The sequence below is a fragment of the Siphateles boraxobius genome, unplaced genomic scaffold (assembly GCF_051911475.1).
Source record: "Siphateles boraxobius isolate OS27281-9 unplaced genomic scaffold, OSU_SipBor_1 16, whole genome shotgun sequence".
NCBI lineage: Eukaryota > Metazoa > Chordata > Actinopteri > Cypriniformes > Leuciscidae > Siphateles > Siphateles boraxobius.
Window position 1 is genome coordinate 10,740,090 of NW_027508766.1, and position 27,444 is coordinate 10,767,533.

Sequence of the window (27,444 nt, forward strand, 5' to 3'; positions counted from 1 at the left end):
GTAAAACTGCAATGCAGAGGCAGTTCCTAATTTGAACTCATCTTGAAATTGTCACATTATTACCTGTGGTAAAATATGAGAAACACAGCTCTCATTTTAATTACTGCTTTAATGGTTCCAGCTTTGCTTGCTGACAAAGGTAGGAAGATCAGCCTTTATCTAATTTAAGGGTATTTTACATGCTGAGCTTACATTTCCACAGTGGTAAAAGGTCAAATCATTATTGACTCATTGACAATATATGTCAGTTTAAATGTTGAATATTGGCACTTACATGGTGAATTTGTGTTAATAATCTTAGATTAAAGCTTAAAAGATTAAATCAGCATATGCATTGAAATGATGTAATAACTGTTGTTTGCAGGTGGGGAGCTAGAGCCGATGAATAAATGAATCACATAGGGACAATAAATAGTAAATTATAGATAATGACAGTTGATTAGTGTATTTGTGCTTATTTTTTGTACATTTATTCTTCATTATATTTTTTTATCTCTACAGGCAAGAATTATACCAAAGAAAATGTTTGCCAAGAGCTCAAAGCCATTGGAATTGAAAAATTCAAAGAAATGCAAGTATAAAGTTATTTTAGGATTTACACAATTCTTAGTCTCAACCACGGTTTGTGGATATATAAATTCACTGCTGCTTTATATGCTTAAAATATTTGGTTCTCACGTATAAGGTTATTAAAAATTAGTTTTGACAATTATTTAGTTAATTAGCTTAATTTCATTCACTTTTGTCCACAGAATAGGTTATTCCTGCATTTCTGTTTGATGTATATAAAAAAGAAAAAAAGAGGAAATTCTTTGAACATGCTTGCATAAGTTATGTTTCTCGTCGATCCTTCTGCAGGTTCACTGTCCTCTACAGTCAAAAGTTCCCGAATGGCACATTCGAGGAGGTGAATTGTGTGGCAGATGAAATGACCAAGCTTGCAGAAAAATGCTGCAAAGATGCCAGTCCTGACTGCTATGATAAAGGAGTAAGTGGTAATGACATATTTTGTGGCTGAATGCAATTTAGTGACAAACCAAACTCCATTCAAATGAATCCCCGGTGTCAGGGAAACGTTATGCAAATACAAATCTATTAGCCATTAGATAAAACACAAAAGAAAACTTTCACACTGTTCTCACCGTCTTTTTATTAACCCCCAGTTAAAATCATATCTAAATCAAACATTTCACACTTGCCATTTTGAAAGAGGGGTTACCACTGCTTTTAATGAAAACCTGCTGGAGAGAGAAAGCAGTGCTAACAAGGTGTTGAAGAATTGGTTGATTAGCATCACCTTCTTATGCTGGTAAATGCGCCCAGCAGGCACAGGATGTAGACTCCAGCGTCGGTCAAACGTTAGATTTTGGTTAAAAATGAAAATCGGGTTGACGTCTAAATCCAACGTAAAGCTACGTTGGGCAGACTTCACATTTTGGTTGGAATAAACACCCAAAAATAAAAAAGCCAATGCATAAAAAATATAAATAAACTATTCTGTCAGACGTCTACATAAGTTCTTATTGAGATACAGGGCCCTATTTTAACGATCTAAGCACATGGTATAAAGCGCATGGCGCAAGTGCACTTGGGGGGTGTCCGAATCCACTATAGTTTAACGACGGGATAAATGGTCGGCGCGCCCAGTGCATGGTCTAAAAGGGGTGTCCTTATTCTCTTAATGAGTAATGGGTGTGTTTTGGGTGTAACGTGCAAAAAACTAATCAGAGTGTAATTTCCCATTCCCTTTAAAAGCCAGTTGTGTCTCCAGAGAGGAAACGGATCTGCTTGTTCGCAAGGTTAAAGCGCGCAAGCAGACCATCTACGGGGCAAGCCGGATTCCACCATATCCTTATCTACACAATATTAATCTTTTACATTATTTCGCAGCATCGGAGGGGGAGCTGCAGTCCTCTGGAGATGAGGATTCGGCTGCTTTGCCCCCATTGGGGAGTGTAGCGTTGCCCAAGTCTGATCCAGAATGGGTGGCTATGCTTTCCCTGGCCGCCGAGAAGGTTGGGCTTGTGTGGAACCCTCCACCACGTCCCGACCCTTCTCGGTTGGATGATTGGTTTCTCGGGCGGGCTGTGCTGGTTCTCAGAGTGCCACCCCGGTACCTTTCTTTCCGGAGGTGCATGAAGAGCTTACTAGGACGTGGACAATACTGTATAGTGCCAGTAGCCTTCCTATTGGCTCCTCCCCCCTCACCACCCTCGACCGATGGGGCGGCTAAGGGGTATGTGGATATCCCGCCGGTGGAGTGTGCAGTTGCGATGCAGCTGTGTCCAGCGTCCGTTTCCTCTTGGCGGGGTAATCCATGCCTCCCGTCCAAGGCTTGTAAGTTTTCGTCCGGTCTTTCTGGCTAAGGCTTATAAAGCCTGTGGACAAACTCCTTCCGCCCTCCATGCCATGGCACTCTTGCAGGTCCACCAGGCCCGGCCGCTCATGGACATATAGAGGGTGGTTCTGACCCAGAGCTCCTCCGGGAGCTCCGTGTGGCAACTGACCTCGCTATATGGGCGACGAAGGAAATCGCACGTTCCGTTGGTCAGGCGATGTCCACCTTGGTGGTCTAGGAACGACACCTCTGGCTCAGCCTGGCCATATGAGGGACACCAATAAATACCGGTTTCTGGATGCCCCTCTGTCCCAGGTTGGGTTGTTGACGCGGTCGAGAGCTTTGCCTAGCAGTTCCTGGCCGCACAGAAACAGACGGAGGCAATCCGACACATCCTGTCCCGTTGTCCTCCACTCCCGCTAAACCTCAGCAGCAGCCATCATCCAGGCCTCAGCGTGGAGCAAGCCACAGGAAGTCGACCCAGTCCGTCCAGGCCGCTGCCACACCAGGAGGCAAGCGGAGGTGCAAAGGACCCTGAGATGGGCGACCCAGAGGAGGATCAAGTTGCTCTTCAGGAGATGGTGATCGTGCCGCTCCTTCCCCCGGTGGAGGGCCGGGCAGATAATCTTTTGTTTCCTTTTGTTTCTGTTCCACCACTGGCCCCTGGGCAATTTAAAAGAGCAATTTCTGAAACCTCTGGGTCCCAAGAGGGCGCACTTGGCAGACGACGCCTTGCCTTGTCAGCCTCAAGCCCCTCTGTCATCGCCAGCGAGCAGCAGTGGCTGTGTTCCGGACACATTGACGCCGCCGCACACTCACTCTGCCCTTCGACGGAAGCAGGTACGTGTTGCACCACATACTCAGACCCCACTCTGTGCCGTTCGAGTCTGGTCCCTGCATTCCGCCGCGCTGCCCCACCTCGGGTACGTCTGTGGTGCAGTTGGTCCCGCTTGCACGGTGTCTGGGAGCCTGGCTAGCGCTTCCCAGCCCGTCTCACTGGCTCATCCATACTATCAGACTCGGCTATACGATTCAGTTCGCCCGGCGCCCCCCAGTTTTCAGGGGCACTCTGTGCTCAAGGAAGAGATGGCAGTCCTACTGGCGAAGGATGCGATCGAGCTGGTGCTGGACTCGATCAACATGACTGCGCGCCTCACCAAGGCCCGCGTCCAGTCAGTGTTGAACTGCGTGAGCACGCTCAAACGCAGAACAGCGGCACCAATGAAACTGTTCAGAACCGTTCTGAAACTGGCATCTGCAGCAGCGGTAACGCCGCTCGGATTGTTTCATATGAGGTAACCCCGCACTGTTGCCAAACTCTCAGCTTGTGGTCGGACCCTTCGTTCCTGCGGGCAGATGTTCCCATAGAACAAGTGTCCAGGCACTCTGTGGTCACCACGGATGCCTCTGTCACCGGCTGGGGGGCCACGTACAACGGGCATGCAGCTTCAGGTAAGTGGACGGGGCCTCAACTGCATTGGCACATCAACTGCCTCGAGTTGTTAGCAGTACATCTTGTGCTGGGCCGCTTCAAAACGCAGCTATTAGCCTATTCGTTGACTGGTGTTCTTTCACAAAGAGAACCCCCGAACTTGCTCGATCAGCGCTGTGCTTTCCTTCCTGCATGATGGGTTGGAGCGAAGGCTATCTCCCTCCACCCTTAAACCTCTGGGGTCCAAGGTGTTTTTGGGGTCCTTGAGATGTTTTGACATGCCCTGACATTTGTGCTTTTTTCAGTTGCTTATAAACATATTAATAGCAAAGGTGTAATTACACTCTATTTAGCACAAACAGGGATACCATAATATGTGAGCAAAATGTATGTACATGTTTGCATTTTTGAGAGAATATTGTTTATGCATGGTTATTGAAAAAACTAAAACTTAAAGTGTCTGAAATAAGGCCACATAACACATACTAAATATGTGTCCACAAGACTTTTGACTAATGGGCGTTGTTGCCTAGAGTTTTTGCTTCAAAATGGTCTGAAAATCATCCTGCTTAATCATTTACACAAAACAATGCATTGATTTAAATTTTATAAGACACCTTTTGTTTGGAAAGGCAATATGCGCAGAGGCGTGTTCACACCTGAGAAGACAAAGGCCGGATAATGTGCCACATACATAATGAGCTGCATATTAATTAGCCTTTCACACAGGTGTGTCACAAGGTCCCAAAGAATGCAAGGACAAAATAAATTATCTATATATACATATTTTACAATTAGAAATTGTAACCAATTACAAATAGGTTATAATTACAACAACAATTACAATTTTAACAATATTTCAAGTGTATTCTTTCTTTGTAAAAAATATACATTTTATCATGCATATTAAAAAATGTAAGGATTCATTAGTTTGAATATTGGAACAAACACTATAATAACATCTTAGTTGATAATTCAATATACCTACTTTATTTTTGACAAAACATCATACTATAGTATATTTAACATATGAGCAGAAATTGGTAAACAAAAGCTTAACTATTTAATGTGACAGTAGTCCTTTTTTTACAGTCAAAACTTTATAATCTATCCAAAACTAATCACAAAATCTTGTCTAAACATTCATATTTAGTCTATAACATATTGTGTATGATTAGCATATACATGTTAATTTGCAGTTTGTTGCTTATACAGACATTTTATTTCAACATATTTCAGTTTATTTTTACTCATCTTAGTAGGCTATAGCAATATAGTTTGGATGTGTTCATGTAAAAATAACGTTTACTAATGTAGGTGCAAGAGTGAATGAACGGCACAGACTGTATAACTGTAGTAAACAAAGCGCGCGCGTCTGTTCCGTTCATTCATCATTTAGCCTACACACAGACACGCAATTCATATTTAAACAGTCTTTTTGCGATTTACAGACACCATCAATATCGCGATTACAACAAAGCACTTAGGAATAAATGACTTACTACATCAGCTGGATCCGTTGCTCCTCGAAACGAAACTACCAGCTCTTCTGATACATTTTCCAGGGTTATTAGATAGTATTATTCCTCACAGGTAGCAAGATGAGGTAAAGTACAAGTTTTTATTAAACATGATGTGTTTTATAAACCAGCTGGTGGGCGTTGACATGTTTGAATGGCTTGCCTTAGATCATTTGCGTTTGAATACCGTGCGCTCTCTGTGGGCGTGTCACATTAGCAGAATAATGAGCTGAGAGAATGATAATGAGATCGACTGACACCTCTCTCTTTTTTATAGATAAACAGAGAATATTTATTTTAGTTTTGAATTAGATATTTTAAAAGTACAAACTTAAATGATTATAAAAATATATTGCTCATGCTTGGGTGAATAGTATTCGCTGAGTTTTGTTTAAGTTTAGAGACGTGCTCCAGAAAAAAGGTTAACGCAGATGGAGAGACAGAAAGCACACCCTGTTTATTTTCTTTATTTTACAAAAGCAGAATGTTTTATTTCGATTGTAAGTGGTCACATAAAAAAATTGACATTCAACAGTTTATGTTTTTATATTTCTTAAGTCTGAATGACCAAAAATGACAGAGTATTTTAAGTCTATTTTCCTGCTATGTGAAAAAAATCGAGCAAAGCGCGCCGGCACGTTTCTCGACCCCAGAGGGTTAACGTGTATGTTGCCGCTATTGCCGCACATCACGATGCAGTTGAAGGTGAGTCGTTGGGAAAGCACGACCTGACCTTCATATTCCTGAGGGGGGCGAGGAGACTAAATCCGCCTCGCCCACTCTTTATATCCTCTTGGGATTTGTCTCTGTTCCTTTCGGCTCTTCAGAGACCACCCTTTGCAATCAGCTGAGTTAAAAATTCTGTCTTGTAAAACAGTACTCCTGGTTGCATTGGCCTTCGTCAAGAGGGTAGAGGACCTGCATGCATTTTCGGTCGACGAATCATGCCTAGAATTCGTCCCAGCTAACTCTCACGTGATCCTGAGACCCAGGCACGGATTACGTGCCCAAGGTTCCCACCACTCCCTTCCGGGACCAGGTGGTGAACCTGCAAGCGCTGCCTTTGGAGGAGGCAGACCCAGCCCTGGCATTTCTCTTTCCCGTCTGCGCTCTGCACCTTTACGTGGACAGAACGAGGATTTTTTAGCCTACGTGTTGAGCCGGTTTCTTCCTGTGTGCTCGCTTCAACTAGCCGGTAACACCGAGGTTCCCGCTCTAGTGTCGGCTTGCTGCGCCACTCTCCTCCACATCTAGCGGATACGTGCGCTTTTTTGCTCCAGTCGAGTTCCCCACCAGGCGAACCCTGTAGAGTTCCTCCGCACCCCTTCGGCAGTCGGACGTTGCAGAGCGTCTGACGCCAGGCCTACTGCTCGTATGCTTGTGTAACTTGTGCTAGGCTGGGTTCAATATGTGGTGATCCCTGCGGCAATCCTATATGCGTATTCTTCCACGACCAACTCCCTGCGGTGAGCCCGTGTCTTTCCCTTGGGAGAGTCCGCTCTGCCGTCACTGTCTGGTGTTGCCTCCCCCTTCTCAGGCTGGAGCCACCCCAGCATGTTGTACTGCCCCTTCCGACCAGTCCATATGTGTATTCTCCACGTTACCTCCCTTCGGGCAGGATGTGGCTTCCGCAGCGTCCCTCTCCCCTGGAAAGGTACACTTTCCCAGTGTTATCCAAAGAGTTCCACTGTGTGGGGTATAAAGGAACAGCAGTTGAACTCCCTCTACGCAGGCCTTCCGCCCCAGCCAGTTAGGGGTCTGAGAGTCTTGCGTAGGGCACTGGATATGGCAGCAACCGTAGCGTTTTCGACATTACGTTGATCGTTAGCGACTGATAGGGAACGTCTCAGATACTAAAGTAACCATTCGTTCCCTGAAGGAGGGAACGGGAGGTGTAACATTCCATTGCCACGGTTGCTGACCATCGCTGTACGGCCGTCACGATCTCGGCTCCTCAGGGAAAAACAATGAGTGCGTGCGATTCACACATGCCAACGTTCATTGGCTCGTTCTGTAGACACTCGAAGATAATAGGGCTCCCTGAAGTGATCCTAATTACGGCGTCACTTCAACGTTACGTCTCCCTCATTCAAGGAATGAGGGTTACTTTAGTAACCGATACGTTAACATTCTGGCAAGTTTCCCTCAAAGTTATCAATAATTGTTCTTCGTGTAACATTAATAGAGCAGTGGTTGAAACTTCATTTGGTCTTGAAAGTGTTTGATTCTGTGTTTATTAAATCACTGTAATTTTTTTATTTGTAAATGATGAATGATGTTGGCAGAACACATTATTTGAACAACATTATTTCATTGTCCTTTATTGGATGTTACTCAGAAAAAAAATCCCCTGTGTTTAATGAAGACCGCTCAGTGTACACACGTTTGAGTTTTTGAGTGTTTGAGTTTTTAAGATAATTAAGTGATGACTTAGCATTAGTAATGACACACTGAATGAAAGATGATCTTGATTCTTGATATTTTTGTTAGTTTTCTCTGGCTGCTTCAAACAGGTGCCCATTTCAAGCTCTGTTTGTCTAATAAATGTAATTGACCTTGTGAAGATACAAATAAGGATGTTACCCGACATTGTGACATCTTGAAACTTGAATATATATCCAGGATTAACTGCTAACTCAGGTGTCAAACAAGATAAACCCAGATTTAAAATGGCATAAAAGCATTAAATCGACATGGACTGAGCTAATGATAGCTGTAAGATACCAAAATTACCATAGCTAAATGTAGGATATGCTAATTGTATACACTCTGTATCAATTACTTCCAGACTGTGCTTTCAAAGGCATGAACATCGAAGAAAAACTGGAGAAAGACAGAATCACATGCTAAATGTAGCACAACATATCTTAAGTCTGTCTCAAATAGACTCGTGCACATTCTAATCACTGTGGAAGTTCTGGAGGTAATTACATCTCTAACTAACACAGCCCATCTTGTCAGAAGTCTTTCACCCTTGATGGTCTTCAAAGTGACAGGTTGTGCGTTTTTATGTCTGACTATATAAAACAAATCTTGCTAAATCTCTCTGGCTTGATCTTCATAATAAACTCATACATTTTCATGTGTTCCTGTCATCAAGCTTGTTTTAATTCTGTAAGTACATCATTGGTTTGTTAGCCAGACCATTGCAGTGGCTGTCAACTCCAATAAGATAGATTTGACTACCGATGGGAGAGAGGCATTTAGCCATTATTTGGAGTTTGTAATTTAGAGAATTCAGTTTTCATTTACAAGGATAATAATTATATTTTTGGAGAAAAATGTAATTCTAGCTGTTTGAATCTGAGCGGTGGCATGGCTTCTAGCACACATGTTCTGACATGGTTGTGGTACTTATGCAGAATACATGAGTTTAATCTGCCTCATAACATTTCCCAATCTTATTCCACCCTCTCGTCCTTATTGATTCTTGCCCTTTATCTCCAACATCCAATAAAATAAGAAGTAGCAAAAGGCCACTTACTTGCAGGCTTTGTTTAAAAAATAGCCTCTTACATTACACATGCAAATAAAACTGTCCTTTAATTTATGCAGATAATAACATGAATCCTGACTGGGGGCAACTCCAGCTCAACTCTAGAAACATTCCTGCAATCCAGTCAGTTATACAAGCCCTATCCTCTGCACACTTTAATGCAAATGAATTACAGCGCTTGTTAGTTGGTGTGAATGCACAGTTACTCACTGCTCCATTCAATGTATCATTGTCTTTCCCTAGGGACAGCTTACATCCATGTCATTAAAAAATAATTACTTGAACAAATGTCCTCATCTGAACTGGCTGATTGCTCACATTGCATTTGCAATTCTAAATTCAAGGACTGTTTTAATGGGCTTCAAACACTGCACATACGAAAACCATTTATGATGTATCCGATTGTCTCCATACCAATGAAAATAATGGGCCTAGTTTATGAAACGAAAGTACGATAGAAAACTGTGCGTGCGGCCATTTCCATGCAAACCTTCGCATTTATTAATATGTACGTGAGCGGTGGGGGGCTACGATCAAATCTCACGTCAGGTCTCAGCTCGTGTACGCAAGTTTTTGAGTTAGTCTGAACTTGCGTGCAGCATAGTAAATCTGGTGGATAATTGTAATGAGAGCATCTTGAGAGCATTTTGTTTATTTTGATTATTTTCCCGACTGAGTCCGAAGCCCATTAATCGATCATTAACTGTTATACGACTAGATTAGAATGTCAAATTTAAATTAAATTAAATTACAGTACATGGGTGTCTGTGACCCATTACAAATACCACAAATTTTTGTTTGTTTTTCTCTCAGGGGTTTAGCTTTAGGCTACATGTCCAAATAGCAGCATAACCAACAGAATATGAGGATTCACGCAACGTCACATCGCCTGCAGCGCTTCTGTGAACCGAAATCAAGTATACAGCCTATAAAAGCAATAAAATAAATGACTACACAAAATATATTTCGCTAAATTAACAGATTAACAAAAAAGAAAAACTGTGCAGGTGTAGGGTATAAGCAGTAGGTATAAGCTACGCTGTTTTTTGGACACTCTAATTTGTTTTCTTTATCTATCTTTATTTTATTAAATCCACCTGACCGCACAGGTGCCTCACACACACAACATATCACTTCTATTGTCGCTAACTTGACATTTCAGCCATTCATCGTCAAACACAAGAGTGAACCCTCTTGTAAGATCATTTCTGCACTCGAAACCGCACTCGTTTCTACGATAAATTGATAAATGAGGCCCAAAGTCTCCACCAGAGAAACGATGATAAGTGAACTTGTAATGAAACATCATTAAAGACATCATATTTTCTAGACAAATTCACTGAACGAAAATGTTCATTTTGTCAGCACTTTACCACGGTATGTTTTGCGTGCCTTTTTTTGTGTGTTGTGTTGCTTGCTTTTTATTTACAGTAATCTCTATCTAAGGCTACAGAGATCTCGGAGAAGTCGTGCGGAAAGGACTCTCCATTCCCCAAACATCCAGACATTGAGCAGTGCTGCACACTTCAGGGTCATGAGAGGAAACTTTGTCTGGCCTCTCTACGGTACTCTGCAGATGAGCTGCCATCTCTAATTGAGCCCACCAATGAGGAGATCTGCATTGAGTATACTCAATACAAGAAGAACTATTCTGCCAGGTGAGATTTTTCCCCCTGGAGTACTTATGAAGGCCACAGTGATTTGGGGTTCATCATTGGAAATAAAAACAGAAGGGATCAATGCAACATTATTGCTTAACCACTGGTCACTTTCATCTCTCATTCTCTTTAGCACTACTACGCAAATCATTAAGTCCTCAGAAATCCTCGAAAGGCATTGCCCAGATAAAGACCAACTTGCAGCCCTTTGAAATAACCTTAGTTTAAAAGTACTAATTATTCTAACTAACTAATCACAATTCAACACTGACTTGAAACAGTAGCCTATGTCAGAATATTTGCCCCAATTAAAAGTCACAATATCAAAAGCATCTTCCGAATCTTTTTGTATCAGCAAATTAAGCCTTTCCTTCTGAATACATTCATTAGTATGAAGTATCCTAATTATATTCCCGTCTCAGCTCCTCAGCACAAACCTGAATGAGTGAGTTTCCGGCAAACTTATATACCCGTATGTCCATTGGCTTGTTTTGTTACCACTTGAAGGTGATTGGGCTCCCAAGTGAGATCCCACTAGGTCAGTCTTCCGATGTAACATCTCCGGTCCCTCCTTCAGGGAACGAGGGATCCAACAGTAACCGGGACATTTCCATGTCAGTCTAATGAATTATGATAACATCTCTTTGTTGGTGCGAAATACTGATACTGAAAAAAAAAGAACTTCCTTCTTCTCTTAAGAAAGGAAGGCACTGCTTCAAGAAACCCAAGCTTTCTTATTATTTATCCTCTGTGTTCCCTTCCTTAGTAGAACATTATGAGACCTCTTTTTCCTTTTTTATCAAAGGAAATATCATATTATCAAATATCTTTTTATACAGATTATTTATAACCTATTATCTACCTTTCATTTCTGATCTGATATTCTCAATGTCTTTACAGATGTTTTGGATATTAAACCATTACAAGGATCAATAGATTAAGTTTTGCAGTGCATTTAATGTTTTAATATACAATATACAATGGGGTGAACATTTTTACATGTGAGGAATGGTTTTAATATGGGCATGAATGGGTGTGAAAAGCATTAGGACAGAATATAAAGAAAATGTGGAATATTTGCTACCTGAGACCTGTAAGTTTACACAATAAAGCTCCCATGTAGTGTTATGAACTATGACATCCAAATGTCTAGCATGAATTCCTAATCCTGATGCCGCAAGAGCAGTTCTTAAAGGGACAGTGTGTAGGAATTTCTCCCATCTAGCGGTGAAATTGTATTTTGCATTTAAACGAATTGTGCTCTCCAGCGCCTCGCTTTTTCAAATGTGTGTTGCATCTACAGTAGCTGTTATGTACCAAAAAGCTATGAAAGGATGTCTTCAGGATGCACTTCGTCAAGTTTACCTTCGGATGAACAGGTTTGTTATTTCAAACAAACTGCAACTCGACACAACGTACAAACGAATGTTACAGTATGAATAATAACAGTGCAATGCAGCCTTTTAAACTTGCCTTTCACTGCTCTGCTCCTCCGTTTCTGCTGCTTTCAGTTACGTGACGCTGGCTCTGAACGGAAACGCGTTGTGGAAACGCGTTTGCCTAGTACTTTTTGACCTTCTCTGCTATTATAGTTTTTCAAGATGGCTGAACGACATGGAAGCCTCCGTGGACCTACCCGTCACATGTATATAAAGATAATAAATTATTCGTTTACGAGGATAAGTCAGATAATTGGCAGAGGTATTTGTACACCATTGAGGACATATTTATTAATAAATATATTGATTTTAGATAATAAAATAATTAAAAAACTACACATAGTCCCTTTAAACCTTCTACTGGTACTTTTATTGCCGCATTTAAAGGAGAATTAGGACAGCCTTCGTTGGTCTGCAGTGACACAGTTGGCCTTCGAAGGATGCATGCAGCCTTTGAATTGGGACACAGCAAATATTACCTGATTTGTAGAACTTGCTTTGGCAAATCTAATCTCCTTTTTTTACTCAGGAAAGATAAATGGGCTTAATAGACAGGTGGAAGTGATAATTGCTTGTTGGGCTGGTTTGCCTCAGGGGAGGCCTCTTGATCAGAACTTCTATTTAAAGTCAATTTTAGTAATACTAGAGAATTATTTTAGCTTTAATGGCACTCAGAAAGCTTCAGTTCTGAAATAAATAAATAAATAAATGCATACATAAGAGTCTTGATTGCTTTTTTTTGGCCATTATAGTCTCCCCTGATTGTGGTTGTATTAATATTGAGGGAAGATAAGTGCCTGCTGTTAACGTATTGAAGTAGATTTTTATATAGCAAATACTTCTATACATCAATAGGTGCTTAAAACCTGATCTCTGTTTTTTATGGCATAAAAATGCTATAGAATGGTGTTATACATCATGTCTTTTGTACCCACAGTCCTATTAATCAGGCTCAAGTACCCATTAATCGACACAAGATCAGTAACGTATAAAGATTAGTCAATTGTTTATTTTATATTAATCTTTCACAGCAATAATATTACAGACATAATTTGTGTTTTATAATTTTAACAAGGAAAATGTAGATCTTTCCTATCTTTTCCTATTTTTCATCTAAATCACTTATACAACATCACGTCATTACATTTGCTTTGCTTACAAAAGAAACAGACCACATGACTGAAACCCTTTTAGTCCATACAATTCTGGCTTTATTTCTTACCTCTCTTCAACAAACATCTACATAATGAAGCTAAAATGGTGTAGTCACATGAATCATTCTGTTCTAAAATAAGCCTTGGGAGCATAATGACAAAACATTTTCATAAAAAATATGTTTTGGAGACAGCACACCCCCGTCCATGAGTAACCATGAGGATTATACTCTGCTTTGATAGGGTTAAATCAAAGAAACACTTTTAATGGCTTTGATTTATGATTAGAAGTTACTAATAGAGAGCAGAATATCCTGTCCTCTATGACTCACGACTTGAAGGGATTTGATTTACCATGTTGACGTCAAAGTCATTATTTTCTCTCCCTCAGGTATGTGTATGAGTTTGCCCGGAGGCACAGAAACATCCCAGCAGGCTTTGTTCTTAATGCTACTCAGAACCATGTGAGAATGGCAGGGAAATGTTGCCACCCTGCTGTCAAGATCTCTTGTTTTCTCGAAGAGGTAGTATGAACCACACATTTCTGATTACATTCATTGGAAACCTGGGATGGCATAACCCCTGTGAGAGTTGTCATGTTGGGTGAATGTGTATAATGCTGATTATGGCCTACAGCAAATCAGTTATAGTTTATCATCTTGTCATTTGCACGCACACGCACAGTGCGACTGTGCATATCTTTCTAACGATAATAGTTGTTATTCAGCTTCGACATCTTGTAGGACTATATTATTATTAGACGTCAAGACTGAAGTAACTGACACTGAAATGACAGGGAACAGTGGTCAAAGGGTTATGAAAAAAAGCTAATTATAGATAGCTGGTTGCATTGTCCAGAAATGGCTCAGACATGAACAATGCAATGTCTGGTTCTGTTTGGTTTGTGATTAAGTGTCACTGTTACTAAAAAATATATAAATATGTAAAGTTTTATTTATTTATAAAAATTGCCATTGCCAGTTTTAAAATTGTGACGTCTCAAATTTAAACTTACTTACTTAAACTTGTGTAACTCTAAATAAATAAATAAAAATAAACACATCAGCTCATGCTCAGATCGGGAGCCTTAAATCCCAGTCAGAACCAGCCCGTTTTTATAACATTTTAAATGGATCTGCCATGCTAAGCCTGAAAAAAGCGTATTGGAATTTCCTAAGACAAGTTTAGAGAGTTTAAACATTTAATATGATGTCGGAGAGCATCAACAATAAAATTAATTTGTTCAGACAAGTTAATACTGGATCTAACAGCTCAATATACACTCACCTAAAGTATTATTAGGAACACCTGTTCAATTTCTCATTCATGCAATTATCTAATCAACCCATCACATGGTAGTTGCTTCAATGCATTTAGGGGTGTGGTCCTGGTCGAGACAATCTCCTGAACTCCAAACTGAATGTCAGAATGGGAAAGAAAGTAGATTTAAGCAATTTTGAGTGTGGCATGGTTGTTGGTGCCAGACGGGCCGGTCTGAGTATTTCACAATCTGTCCAGTTACTGGGATTTTCACGCACAACCATTTCTAGGGTTTACAAAGAATGGTGTGAAAAGGGAAAAACATCCAGTATGTGGCAGTCCTGTGGGCGAAAATGCCTTGTTGATGCTAGAGGTCAGAGGAGAATGGGCCGACTGATTCAAGCTGATAGAAGAGCAACTTTGACTGAAATAACTACTCGTTACAATCGAGGTATGCAGCAAAGCATTTGTGAAGACACAACACGCACAACCTTGAGGCGGATGGGCTACAACAGCAGAAGACCTCACCGGGTACCGCTCATCTCCACTACAAATAGGAAAAAGAGGCTACAATTTGCCAGAGCTCACTAAAATTGGACAGTTGAAGACTGGAAAAATGTTGCCTGGTCTGATGAGTCTCGATTTCTGTTGAGATATTCAGATGGTAGAGACAGAATTTGGCGTAAACAGAATGAGAACATGGATCCATCATGCCTTGTTACCACTGTGCAGGCTGGTGGTGGTGTAATGGTGTGGGGGATGTTTGCTTGGCACACTTCAGGCCCCTTAGTGCCAATTGGGCATCGTTTAAATGCCACGGCCTAGCTGAGCATTGTTTCTTACCATGTCCATCCCTTTATGGCCACCATGTACCCATCCTCTGATGGCTACTTCAAGCAGGATAATGCACCATGTCACAAAGCTCGAATCATTTCAAATTGGTTTCTTGAACATGACAATGAGTTCACTGTACTAAATTGATCTGTACACAGTCACCAGATCTCAACCCAATAGAGCATCTTTGGGATGTGGTGGAACGGGAGCTTCGTGCCCTGGATGTGCATCCCACAAATCTCCATCAACTGCAAGATGCTATCCTATCAATATGGGCCAACATTTCTAAAGAATGCTTTCAGCACCTTGTTGAATCAATGCCACATAGAATTAAGTCAGTTCTGAAGGCGAAAGGGGGTCAAACACAGTATTAGTATGGTGTTCCTAATAATCCTTTAGGTGAGTGTAGACTTAAATGATTATCTTCTATTACTGCATATGAAATTATATTAATGATGTATATATTAATTGTGGTAATATCAGTCATTTATTGAGTGCTAGCACTAAGTAAAAGCAGTATTATTAAAAAAATGACCTGACAGAAAGAATACTATTACTGTCTGATCAAGAACATTATTCTGCTACTTTTTTCTCTCTGGGACTTCGGACTGCAGTACATTATAACTAAACAAACTCTCTCTCTTTCTGCTTAAAAATATTATTCAACTCTTGTCAACCTGTGAGTGGTTTATCAGAAAACTTTAGGCTATCTCTCGTGAATCAACCTGCATACGTTGTGTTTTGGATGCTGGTCTTCAGCATAAAGTTTGCTGTATGTGATGTTATTAGTAATGGTATGTTTTTGCATGTGAAGTAACGTGCTGTCAGTAGTAATACATTTTTAGCGTACTTGACAGCAATTAATAGTAAGCATTTTGCATATGCCAAATTCAGACACATACAAATGTTTGCGAATCCTTTTCGGTTCATATGTCCAAAATATCTGGACAGAATAATAACGGTAAAATAACTGTAAATATTACATTTATGTTTCTAAAGCTGTGCATGCAAAATACACGCTGTCAACTCAAGAAATACATTTTCTATGTTTCAACATATACCTAAACAGAATAGAATGATTTTGCTGGTCCTCAAGTTAGACCAGCACCAGCATGCAGATTTGTTTTATTATTATTGTTTTCTGCAGGGATGCATTCATTAACTCAATGTGCATTCATTTTACATAATAAGCTGTCTAATTAGAAGCTGATTAAAAATTGTGAAATAATGTACTTCCGACAATAGAGACAACAATAGGCTCTTAATTTTCTACATAGATGGAAATGTAATTTATGACAGGTTTTATGTTTTGTATTTTTTATTTTTTATTATGTCCAGTTCTAAGTCAAAATGGGCCAAGTCATTAGGAAGTGATAGACAGTGTGCTTGAATTTTGGATGATGGGATACCACACTTACTGTACTTCCCGCAGAAGCATAATTGCTCCCTCTTTGTTGCTATTGTTGTATGTGTTGTCTGAAGACAATCAAACATAAGTGCCATGCCATCGTATAGAAGCTAAAGAATGCTATGCCAGACTATAATGAGACTAATAATCATCATTGTGCCTTTTGTGTCTGCCTTTGGTATCAAATGGCCTGAAGGCTCTTGCATGGTCTGTTGTGAGTAACACATAGGATTCCAAGATATTACTGTCAAAATAAAACCTGCGCCAGCAGACTCATCTACTGTTGTTTTAACATCTGCTGTTCATGGAGCTTAAATCTGCTTTCAGCGGCCCACACTGCTTTAAACAGCTACTAATTAAATGTTTATTTTACTTGCTGTGTAGGAGGGAACCGTGCTATTTGTCTAGTTTTGTCTTGCAATTTGTCTAGGGGAAGCAGAAATATGAAATGTAATAAAATGATTATGAGGATAAGGATGATTAATATCATGATATCATTCAGTTCAAATCAGTTTAATTTATATAGGTTGAAACCCCATAATGATCAAAATTATGATGATGATGATGATAATCATTATGATGAATGGTGGTGGTTGATGTGTAATTATTAGTAAAATACCTCATATAAATCCTGTCTGTTTACAGAGACTCCAGATGGGAAGCTCCAACACTTTTCTGAGGTTTCTAACCAATGTTTGCAACAACCAAGTGAATTTGAAATCCTACAAATTTGGGTAAAAAAAAAACATGGCTTGCACCACATCATCACACCATTAGAGGAAAAGTTAACCAAAAAAGACAATTCTGTTGTTTATGCATCCTCTTGTTGTTTCAGACCTGTGCTGCGTTCTAGTCCACTTTTAGACACGCACTATGAACTTCCCTAAGCACTTCCCCTCGGGGGTATCCCTGCTGCCATTTTGAAGTGCGAGGGAAGTTTATATGAACAGACCCTCGCTCCCTCGATTGTGACCGAGGGAGCGAGTCTACTTCGTACACTTCAGGCAGCTCCATATACCACAATGCAACATGATGATGACGTCACCGCAGATCTCGTCTAATCACCACCACCACAAACAACTCTATGATGTATTAATTATTTTTTTTTTAAATGATATTTTTATTGAAAACAACCCAAACACATCTATACATTTGGATGCTGCATTAAACAAATTCTTAAAGGTGAAAAAAAAATGTAAAATAATAAAACAACTCCATAGCTGATTCCAAGTGCTCAGGATGTTCCAATTCAGCCCATTGCAGTTTCCGCCAGTTGTGGGCACTCATGCAACGTAAGCAATGACGTACATCCGAGTGAACGAGACGGAGTGAAGTTAGCGAGTGAAGGGCATGACACTTTTGGACTGGAACGCAGCCTTGTTTTAACTCTTGCCAGCTCACAGGTTGCTTAATCTTATTTGTTTCTCCTCTCTACTTTTTTAATAGTAAGATGTGTGTTGGTTAACTGTTTAGTTGCCTACAGTCTAACGTGAAAATGAAGTGTGTCTTGCTTTTTACATACCATGGGCTTACATTGCTTTACATATTTATAGGTTGTCTGCATATTATGGAAATCTCCTAGGACTGTCCTTTGAAGATGCATCAGCCATATCCAGTCGTTTCCAGTCTGGGCTTGAAAAATGCTGTTTACAGCCCCAACCTGAATGTATAATTGAAGAAGTGAGTAGAACGGTCAGGCCGCTCCGATTCCACTCGATGTTGTGTTCAACAAACCACAATGAGGAGCACAAAGGTTCAAATCTCTCTTGAGGCAATTATTTTGACCCGATTTCCTTCTGGCAGTGCATTTTCCGCTTCATAAGACATTTGATGATATGACAAATAAGAATATTTTTTGGGGTAACTGATGAAAAACATGCCAACTACTAGAAGACACAATACTCACTGCTTCCTAATTGATAGGGATTTTCTGAATCTGAGTTTATTTTAATGACCATACTTGGTGGTTATCATACAAATTTCTTGGAGTCCCTTGAGTAAAAAAACAGTCTTTCTCTCTGCAATTGACAAAACAGCCTTTGTCTCTGTACTTTGCAACAATACCTGCTGTCGCATAATTGTTCATCAAATCTGCTGCCCCTCTTCTATCCAATTTTATCATTATGTATTGAAAGTTTATTGTTAAGAAGAAAACTCCTTGAGATGTGACATCTCGTTTTCGAGGGGACCTCAAGAAAAACATACATCACATACATACATACATACATACATACATACTAACAAAACAAAGACAAAAGCTCTTCATCACACCAAAACCACCCATATCTTCCCCAATCCAACCATTAGATATTAGGCAATAAACAGTTAAGGTCATTCGTATAGACAATTGAGAAAAGAAAAAAAAAAGAAGAAGAAAAAGAGAAGCCTCTTCTGATTGGAATGGTTTACCAGTCTTTTAGATCTTAATTCAAAATTATCATATTATTCAATATTAATATTATCAAGATGTATATATCAAACATGAAGAAAACAATTGCAGCTTTTATGCAAATAATTAAGAAGAGACATCTTAAACTGGTGAAAAGAGATCGATCTAAAAGACTGGTAAACCATTCCAATCAGAAGATGCTTTAAATTTAAAGGCTCTCCTCCCACTTTCTTTGGATATATTTGGTATAAGAAAAGACGGTCAGTGTCTCTTAGGCTGTAGGATGTTTGAAATGGAATCAAGTATTGTTTCAGATAGGATGGATAGTTTGAATGCACAAATGCGTGCATGAATGAATGCACATGGAAATGCATTTGTCAGGGCCGGCCTGAGGCATAAGCGAACTAAGCGGCCCTTGGCCACCAGGGGGCCCCCCAATCGAGTTTTTTTTTTTTTTTTTTTTATTCATGACTTAAACAAGTGACATAAATGAATGAATTGATATGAATGAATAATTCAAGACAAGAAAATTCTGATTTCATGATCAATATACCTGACAACAACTGCTGCTGTGTCTGTCAGCGTTTAAGTCATGCGCATAATCTAGACACCTCGCGAGTGCATAGACAATTCGTGCGCAACTGCGCATAGTCACGGTATTGGTTTGAGTAGGAGAAAATAGCCGCAGGGGAACTTAACCTTCTAGGTGTAAGGGTAGCAGTTTGAATAAATAATAAACATAGCAGTTTGAACTCTTCTCCACTTTATTATAACACACATGATCAGATCACTAACTCCAAAACCCCGCGACACTCCAGTACCAAATGCGCACGACCCATTCCTATCTACAGCAAGACCCGAGGGGAAAAATAGTTTGCATACACACATACAACGAGCGCCAGTACATCATTACCAGTATTATAGTAACAGACTTTGTTGGATTCTGTCATGTACAATCCAACAAAGTCTGATACAATAATAATAATATAAAAGATTTTGAGGACAGTTACACTGTATTGAGACAGTTGAGAAATAATAATATTTTTTTACAGTTTTCAACAATAATTGTCATTGTTGAACCCTTGCTCTTATAATGTTTCTGATTTCTCAGTTTTGTTTAATTTTTTTAGCAAATAATTTATTTTATATGATTTGAGACAGTTTGTTTTAAGAAGTTTCAAGGAGTTAGTAAAAGAGTAAAGTAAAAGTTAAAACTTTTTATTTAAGTAGGCATCTATTTTTTATTAAGTATTTATTTTGTATTAATACATAACCTCACTGTATTCATTTATAATGTATCATTATTGCGTGACATTTGTGTCAATAATCGTCAAGCACAGGTGACTTCGCGTAGTGGGAGGGGGCCCCCAAATCAAATTCTGCTTAGGGCCCCAAAAAAAGGCTCGGACCGGCTCTGGCATTTGTGAACAAACTGCAACCAGTGATACTGTCGTCTAGCATTTAGTGAAAGAAGATTCAGTGACTGATACATTTGACAGTGATGAGTTCTAAATGGGCACCTCAAAACAAATCTGCAGATACTATTATAGATCACATTCAAAGGTTTAAGATTGGTTACGGCTGTGTTCTGATTAACAACATCAGCATAATCAATTATAGGCAATAATAATTGAATAATACATTTTAATCTAATCTGTTGTGTAAAACAATTAATTGAGTGGTATAACATTCTTATTCTTATTGGGGTTTTTTTTTACAATGGAATCGATATGAGGTCCTAAAAAGTAAGTCGGGAGTCGAGCCAAAAGCCCAGATATTTAAACTCCTCAACATTCTTTAGAGGTGTACATCTAATTCTAGACTAAATAATATATATATGTGCAGCAGTTCAAATCAAAATACCAGGACAGGGAAATGATCATAAGAGATTATACTTTCTGTTCAAGAGAAAGTGTACATCGAACAATTTAGAGAAATTTGACAGAACCCTCTGATATCATTTATTTTGTCATGAAATTCAGCAGGAGAGCCTGATTTATTGTATTTTCCCCTTCATAATAGTTAACAAGCTTTCAGAAAGTTCTCTGCAGTGAATCCAAACTTAACATGTCTGAGGATTTCCGGAAGTGCTGCAGGAAACCTGCCCTGGAAACACTTCCTTGCGTGGATGACTTGGAAAGACAACCCCGTCAGCATCCACATGTAGCCGATCCTGTTTCATCCCAGCTCTGTGAGGAAGTTCAACCACATGGGATTGACAGGTGCTTATTTAATAATTATCAAATATTCGGTGGTAGGGAAACCATGCATGTCTTAAAGGAAAGGTCATCCGTAAAATATATTTCAGATGTTAGCCAGCTTATTTCATTATTATGTGCCAAAGTCTGTAGCTATTTTGTTGAAGGAAGAATTACATCACTCACTACACTATGTTTTGATCCATCTTGCCAAATGTGATTTAAATGCAATATTGAGTGATATAACGGATATATTGTGCTTTCACCATGGCCCACTCAGATTTAATACAGGTTCTGTGGGAAAAGTCACCAGGTCTCCTTTTCCCAAACACAATAGAGTGCCTTCCTATTGATTTTGATCTTTAGCTAGTCTATTAAAGGGCAAAAATGCAACTAGTCATGAATTATTCATACTGTGACTCTGAATATGATCATTATGATCAAAATAACTCTTTTCAGACTTTTGCTTAAAGTCACCATGAAATCAAAAAGGACTAGCCTGTTCTTTTTATGGAATATTTCAATAATTTATTTTAAATGATTTATCTCATTTTTAAATGTGCCCTCATAATCTCCAGCCATATCCCCTCCAGCAAACCACAACAACAATCCAATCAATCCTTTCTTCTCAACATTCTTTCTTGTTCGAGAAGACATTTTTGGATGTATGTCACTATGCCTTTTGTGATCAATTTTCCAGAGATCAAACCAAAGATCTATTTGGGCTGCAAGAACCACCTGAAATTCAGTCCTAACTGTGCATGAAAAGTTTTACAAGTTCCCCTTCTCATCTAAAATTAAGTTATCCCATTATTAGAATGAAGGTAAAACAGGTTTTGTACCAGGAGAATTCTGTCCACAGCTGGACGTAAAATGTTTCCTTCGAACATGAACAAGAACATTGTAGATTATTGGAGTTGAGGTGATGGAGTCATTTCTATAGGACTATATTCTTCAGTTATTTTACCGTTATTATTACTGTCCAGATATTTTGGACATATGAACCGAAAAGGATTCACAAACATCAGATTAAGTAATGCAGATCAGACCCATTTATCTTCTGTGTAACATTTCAGACAACTTTTTCCTCTGCAGACAAACAATCATTGTCATGCAAATGATACTTGCCTGGAGCACCAAAAATTAGAACAGGATGCCCTCAAACTAAGATTTTGACCTTTTTTCTCTCGCATCATGGTCCGCTTCATTTGTTGGAGTATGGTTATGGCTGTTCTCTGATCAGCACCTTATGCCTTTCTCATTTAGTGAAAATGTAGCCAGTATGCACTGCCTGCTGTGATGAATGAAGCTTGTGAAGTCACTTGTGTGCCTGGGTGGCAAGAAAGAAAGAACTCCTGCTGAGGGGCAGACAGTCGTGCACAGAAGCCTATGTTTAATTTATCTTGGACTGTAATTAGATGAGCCACTCACCGTTGGTTCTGAATGTGTGCTTGCAAGTTCTACTGAGTTTACCTCACAGCCTGGTGTCATTAAAGGTGACCTTTTTAGAATGCTTCGGGGGGCTAATACTAGGTCATTTATTGTGGCTTCTGAGTGTATGCAAGTGAAATTAATGTGAGATGGGGTGTTCTGATAGAAATGAGAGAAGTATGTACGTTTTCATTAATATTTATTTAAAACTAATAATAATTAAAGGCATAATAATAGTCTCGCCTTCTTCAGTCATACACTGTCCAACTGTACCCCCTAGTGGTGTTCTTCGTTTTTGTATGACCAGAAAAATCAGCCTTTAAATGTATACATTATTTTGAGCTCCACAATGTGTGAAATTGACTCGTGCCACCAAAATTCAGTTTGTGTAAAGCAAAAAAACACAAACTGTGTTGTAAACTTTTCAGTATCCCTATTCCCAACGTATTATAAATTATTTATGCTTTGTTAAACATACAAAACTAAAATTACAACAAAGTGTTTTATATGAATAGTAGACTGGGATGTTTTAGCTGTTGATTTTGCATTAGTAGTAAACTGTCGGCTTAAAAATCACTAACATTTTATTTTGACGGTCCCCCAACAGACATTTATTCTACTGACGCTAACACTACCAGTCTACTAATACTATAATGAGATTAGTTGACATGTACTCGCAAATGAATGAAATTAGTTGACATGCAGTTGCAAAGTTTCTTATAGTTAAAGGGATATTTCACCCAAAAATTTAAATTAGCCCATGATTTACTCACCCTCAAGTCATCCTAGGTGTATATGACATTCTTCTTTCAGATGAATGCAATCGGAGTAATAGTAAAAAAATGTCCTGGCTCTTCTAAGCTTTATAATGGCAGTGAATGGCCATTTCTGTTTTGAAGTCCATAAAAGTGCATCTATCCATCATAAAAGTACTCTGCACGGCTCAGGGGGGTTAATAAATTCCTTTATTAAAATAACTAGCTTTTGGTCAAACGAACATATGGATTCCACTTAAGTCTAAAGTGCAACTTATTCAAGTAATGTGACGTACTGCTGATATTTACGCTACGCCATGATGCACTACGCTACTTCTGACGTCACAAGTTGCGTAAGTTTAGGCATAAGTTTGGCCGGAAGTTAGAAATTTACTTTGTAACATGTTAAATATGAATATTTTGTTACACAAACGCATCGCTTCGCCTCAGAAGGCCTTTATTAACCCTCCAAAGCCGGGTAGAGCACTTTTATGATGGATAGATGCACTTTTATGTACTTCAAAACAGAAACGGCCATTCACTTTTTAATATAACTCCGATTGTAATCGTCTGAAAGAAGAATGTCATTTACACCTAGTGTGTGTGTGTGTGTGTGTGTGTGTGTGTGTGTGTGTGTGTGTGTGTGTGTGTGTGTGTGTGTGTGTGTGTGTGTGTGTGTGTGTGTGTGTGTGTGTGTGTGTGTGTGTGTGTGTGTGTCCATGGAGAGAACACTCTTATGGACCCCAGTTTGAACCCCCAAATGTGTTACAACAGAAACCTACGGTGAAGAGATCAGAGCCTCCTATGGAGAGCATTTTCAAAACACATTGAGGTCTTGCAGCCTCCTGCTGGTTGGCTAAAGATTTATGCTCCTGTTCTGCCCTCAGAACATACATTGTAGTGTCCACTGAAAAGGAGAAATGTCAAGTTGTATGCAACAGCAGGGGAAGAATATTTTCTAAAGTCAGTGTATGAATGAGATCAAAAGCATATGTGTGTGCATGTTTCCAGATACTTGTTCCTGATTGGAGTAAAACAGTCCTCCATTTCTCTGCCTGTGCTGACAACCGTCCTCGGTCGAATCAAGAACACGATAACAGCCTGCTGCTCATCTGCTGATGTTACAGCGTGTTTAAAGGTGAGACGATGTTTATATATTCTTCCCGAAACTGACCAGTCTCTGGTTTACAACAGTTTTGTATCATTGTTTTATGTTTTGTGCTTATCAGCAGGTTTTCATTTTTTTATTTTTTTATTTTCTAAACAAAATGGAATATTTTCCATTATATGACTGTAAGATTGCTAAAAACCCAGGGTAGATGGCTATTGTGAGAGGCTTCGATCCTTTTTGAAGATGTCTAGATGATTTGCCAGCACAATGCCACTATCTGACTTGACAATGAGTGACTTCATTTTGCTTTGAAGTCTCATCTCGGTTTTGAGATTGGAGCTCTCATCAGGGTTGAGATGTTATGTTGATGGATTCTATGGTTCTCTTGGCAATGAGGTGATCTCGCATGAAAAATTGTGTTGAGGCAGCAGGTGCCATTTCATAAGGATGCTCAAGTAATATAACCTTGAAGAAATCCTATTATAATGCTATAATTTGAGCTCCATAAGCACTTCTTTTCATGCTTAACAATGATGTAAAAAACCCACAGGTAACCTGATCAAAAGTGTGTCAATGTTTGGTTAATTTAGCCTTTCAGTTTTCTCTTGCATTTCCTCCAATTATCTGCTCGCTCGCTGCTTTTCTACGGGAGGATTTAAACTGCATCTGTAACCAGGGAATGAACGCACATCATTAACATGCACAAATGAAGTTCACTTGCCAACTGAGAGAGTCTTGGGAGATTTCAATTAATTTCGAGAGACAGGGTGCTTTTTGTACTCGCTGGGTGCTAACCAAACCCGAACTTTCAAACAACGACACGTCTCATCTCTCCCGCTGCTCGACTTTGAACATTGACAAGGAAAAAAACATATACATTTTTTCATTTTAAGGGTTGTATTACTGGCCAAACGGTTCTTTCATTCTCTCTCTCTCTCTCTCTCTCTCTCTCTCTCTCTCTCTCTCTCTCTCTCTCTCTCTCTCTCTCTCTCTCTCTCTCTCTCTCTCTCTCTCTCTCTCTCTCTCTCTCTCTCTCAACTTTTATCTAACAGGAGAGTAAATTGAAAAAGACTACAGCACTTCTGTCCAAGCTGGATAACACTTGCTCGCAGTACTTAAAACTGTAAGTTATAGTCAGACTAGAAAAGAACATCATCAGTTGATGTTATTTAACAACAGGGGATTTGAAAGGAATGAGCTGGTTGCACATCAGTACAAAACTCTTCATTTATTTCCTGCAGGATACAGAGTGAGAGAGGTGAGACACAGGCACAAGCATGGGTTCACTTGACCACATCCTGCTGTTTCAAGCGTTCCCCGGCACAACTGTGTCAAAAGCTGGTGAGGGCACTGACTAATCACTGTCCTTTGAACAGTTTTAACCATTAACATTTTTGCAGTTTAAAAAAATGTTTTGTTGTTGTTTATTTATATATGGAAAGGGTAAAACTTTACAGTAAGGTTCCATTAGTTAAAGAAATAGTTCACTTCAAAATGAACATTCTGTCATCATTTACCTACCCTCAAGTTGTTTCAAATCTGTATAAAACACAAAATAAGATATTTTGAAGAATGTCGGTAACCAAACAGTTGATGTACCCCATTAAATTCCATAGTATTTTTTCCCTTACTATGGATGGAAGTCAATGGGGTACATCAACTACCCCCTCACCCCACCCACACCCAATTTTTAGGATAAACCAAATTAAACTGTTAAATGTATGCTTAAAACTAGATAAATCCCCCAGTGGGAAAGTAAAATCAATTCCTTTTTAAAAATAATTCAGGGTGTCTGTATAATTTAATACAGTTATTAAACTAAGGTTTGATTAAAGCTCATATTTTATTTTTCAGACAGAGGATGTTATTAAGTATGACGACGACACTGGCGTTTAAAGACTCGCTCTTCAAAGATTCTTTTGAGCGCCAGCAATTGTATTGGATGATGAGATCTTCTAAATTCCCTCTCCAAAAGGAAATGTCATGTCTCTCGTCATCTCAGATGTTTTATTCTTTGAATAAACTTTCCACTTGCTTCAAAGAGTGTTTGTTTGTTGTCTCCTGTTCCGTTTGCTCTTTTAGCCCACGAGGCTTGTGGCATTTGCAGTGTAAATGTATTAGGCTTCTGTATGAATAACCTTTACCGGAAGCATAACACTGTCCACAATGATTTCTGTTGTTGCCATGGTGTTTCGTCACACACTGGAAGACTTCACATTTACATTTGTTTGCATGTGCATTTAGCTTTCATAGCAAAGTGATTAACAATAAATTATTATTGAGATTTAATTTTAAATTCACTTGATTTCAATATATTTTTAGCTTATATTCATTTACATTTCTTTTTTTCTTTTTTTTGTGTGAAATAAAATACAAAAATAGAAGTTATAGAAGGCCCTCTGCAATTATCTGAGGAATTTATCTGCTTGTCAGGTTTCAGATAAGACGCACATGTTAAATTCAAATCTCATTTGTGTTGATGGGTTTTTAGCTTCTCTTTATACATTTTAGCAATTATAAAAAATACAATAAAGCACTCCGTGGCAGAAAGCACAAAGCGTCATTAGGCTAACATTCACACACATGAGGGGCAATAAAGGTCACCTAAATGCACCCTGCTTCAATACAAAAAGAACAAGTCACACTGATTAACCATACAACTTGTTAAACAGTCCAAATCCATTACGTGCAGGTTCTTCCGAACACCCCCCATTCAAACTTTGCATTTATGGAGGGCTTGGATATTAAATTTCACCCGCACTATCACCATTAGAGGGATATTTTAACATTTGTTTTTCTCAACAGGATTCTTACATAATACTCATTCAAAATGGATATGTTTTGTATTGATCACATGAGGTTCCTGGAGCAATATGGAACCCAAACAGAGCTTGAGAAAGAAGCAGTCCACAGTAAATTGCATCTCTATCTCGCATTGCTGATGAAGGCTTCTCCAATTTTACTCTGAACCTGGAACTTTTTCTTATCAAGCTGCTCCATTGGTACAGGAGTGAACTTAAG

The 27,444-nt window shown here is 39.2% G+C and overlaps 1 protein-coding gene across 2 annotated transcripts; it reads left to right on the forward strand.

The window, feature by feature from the left end:
* On the forward strand, positions 1-26,464 carry gc (GC vitamin D binding protein). 2 transcript variants are annotated; one of them, XM_077231560.1, is made up of 12 exons: positions 1-139; positions 502-575; positions 859-988; positions 10,233-10,444; positions 13,429-13,561; positions 17,185-17,273; positions 18,093-18,219; positions 20,951-21,150; positions 24,324-24,450; positions 25,476-25,546; positions 25,665-25,764; positions 26,278-26,464. In XM_077231560.1, the coding sequence occupies exons 2-12, from the start codon at positions 523-525 to the stop codon at positions 26,317-26,319; spliced, it is 1,284 nt and encodes a 427-aa protein (XP_077087675.1). In that variant the 5' UTR covers positions 1-139; positions 502-522; the 3' UTR covers positions 26,320-26,464. The 2 variants fall into 2 exon arrangements, with proteins under 2 accessions (XP_077087675.1, XP_077087676.1); XM_077231561.1 differs by having other exon boundaries at positions 502-571.
* The last annotated feature ends 980 nt before the right edge of the window (positions 26,465-27,444 follow it).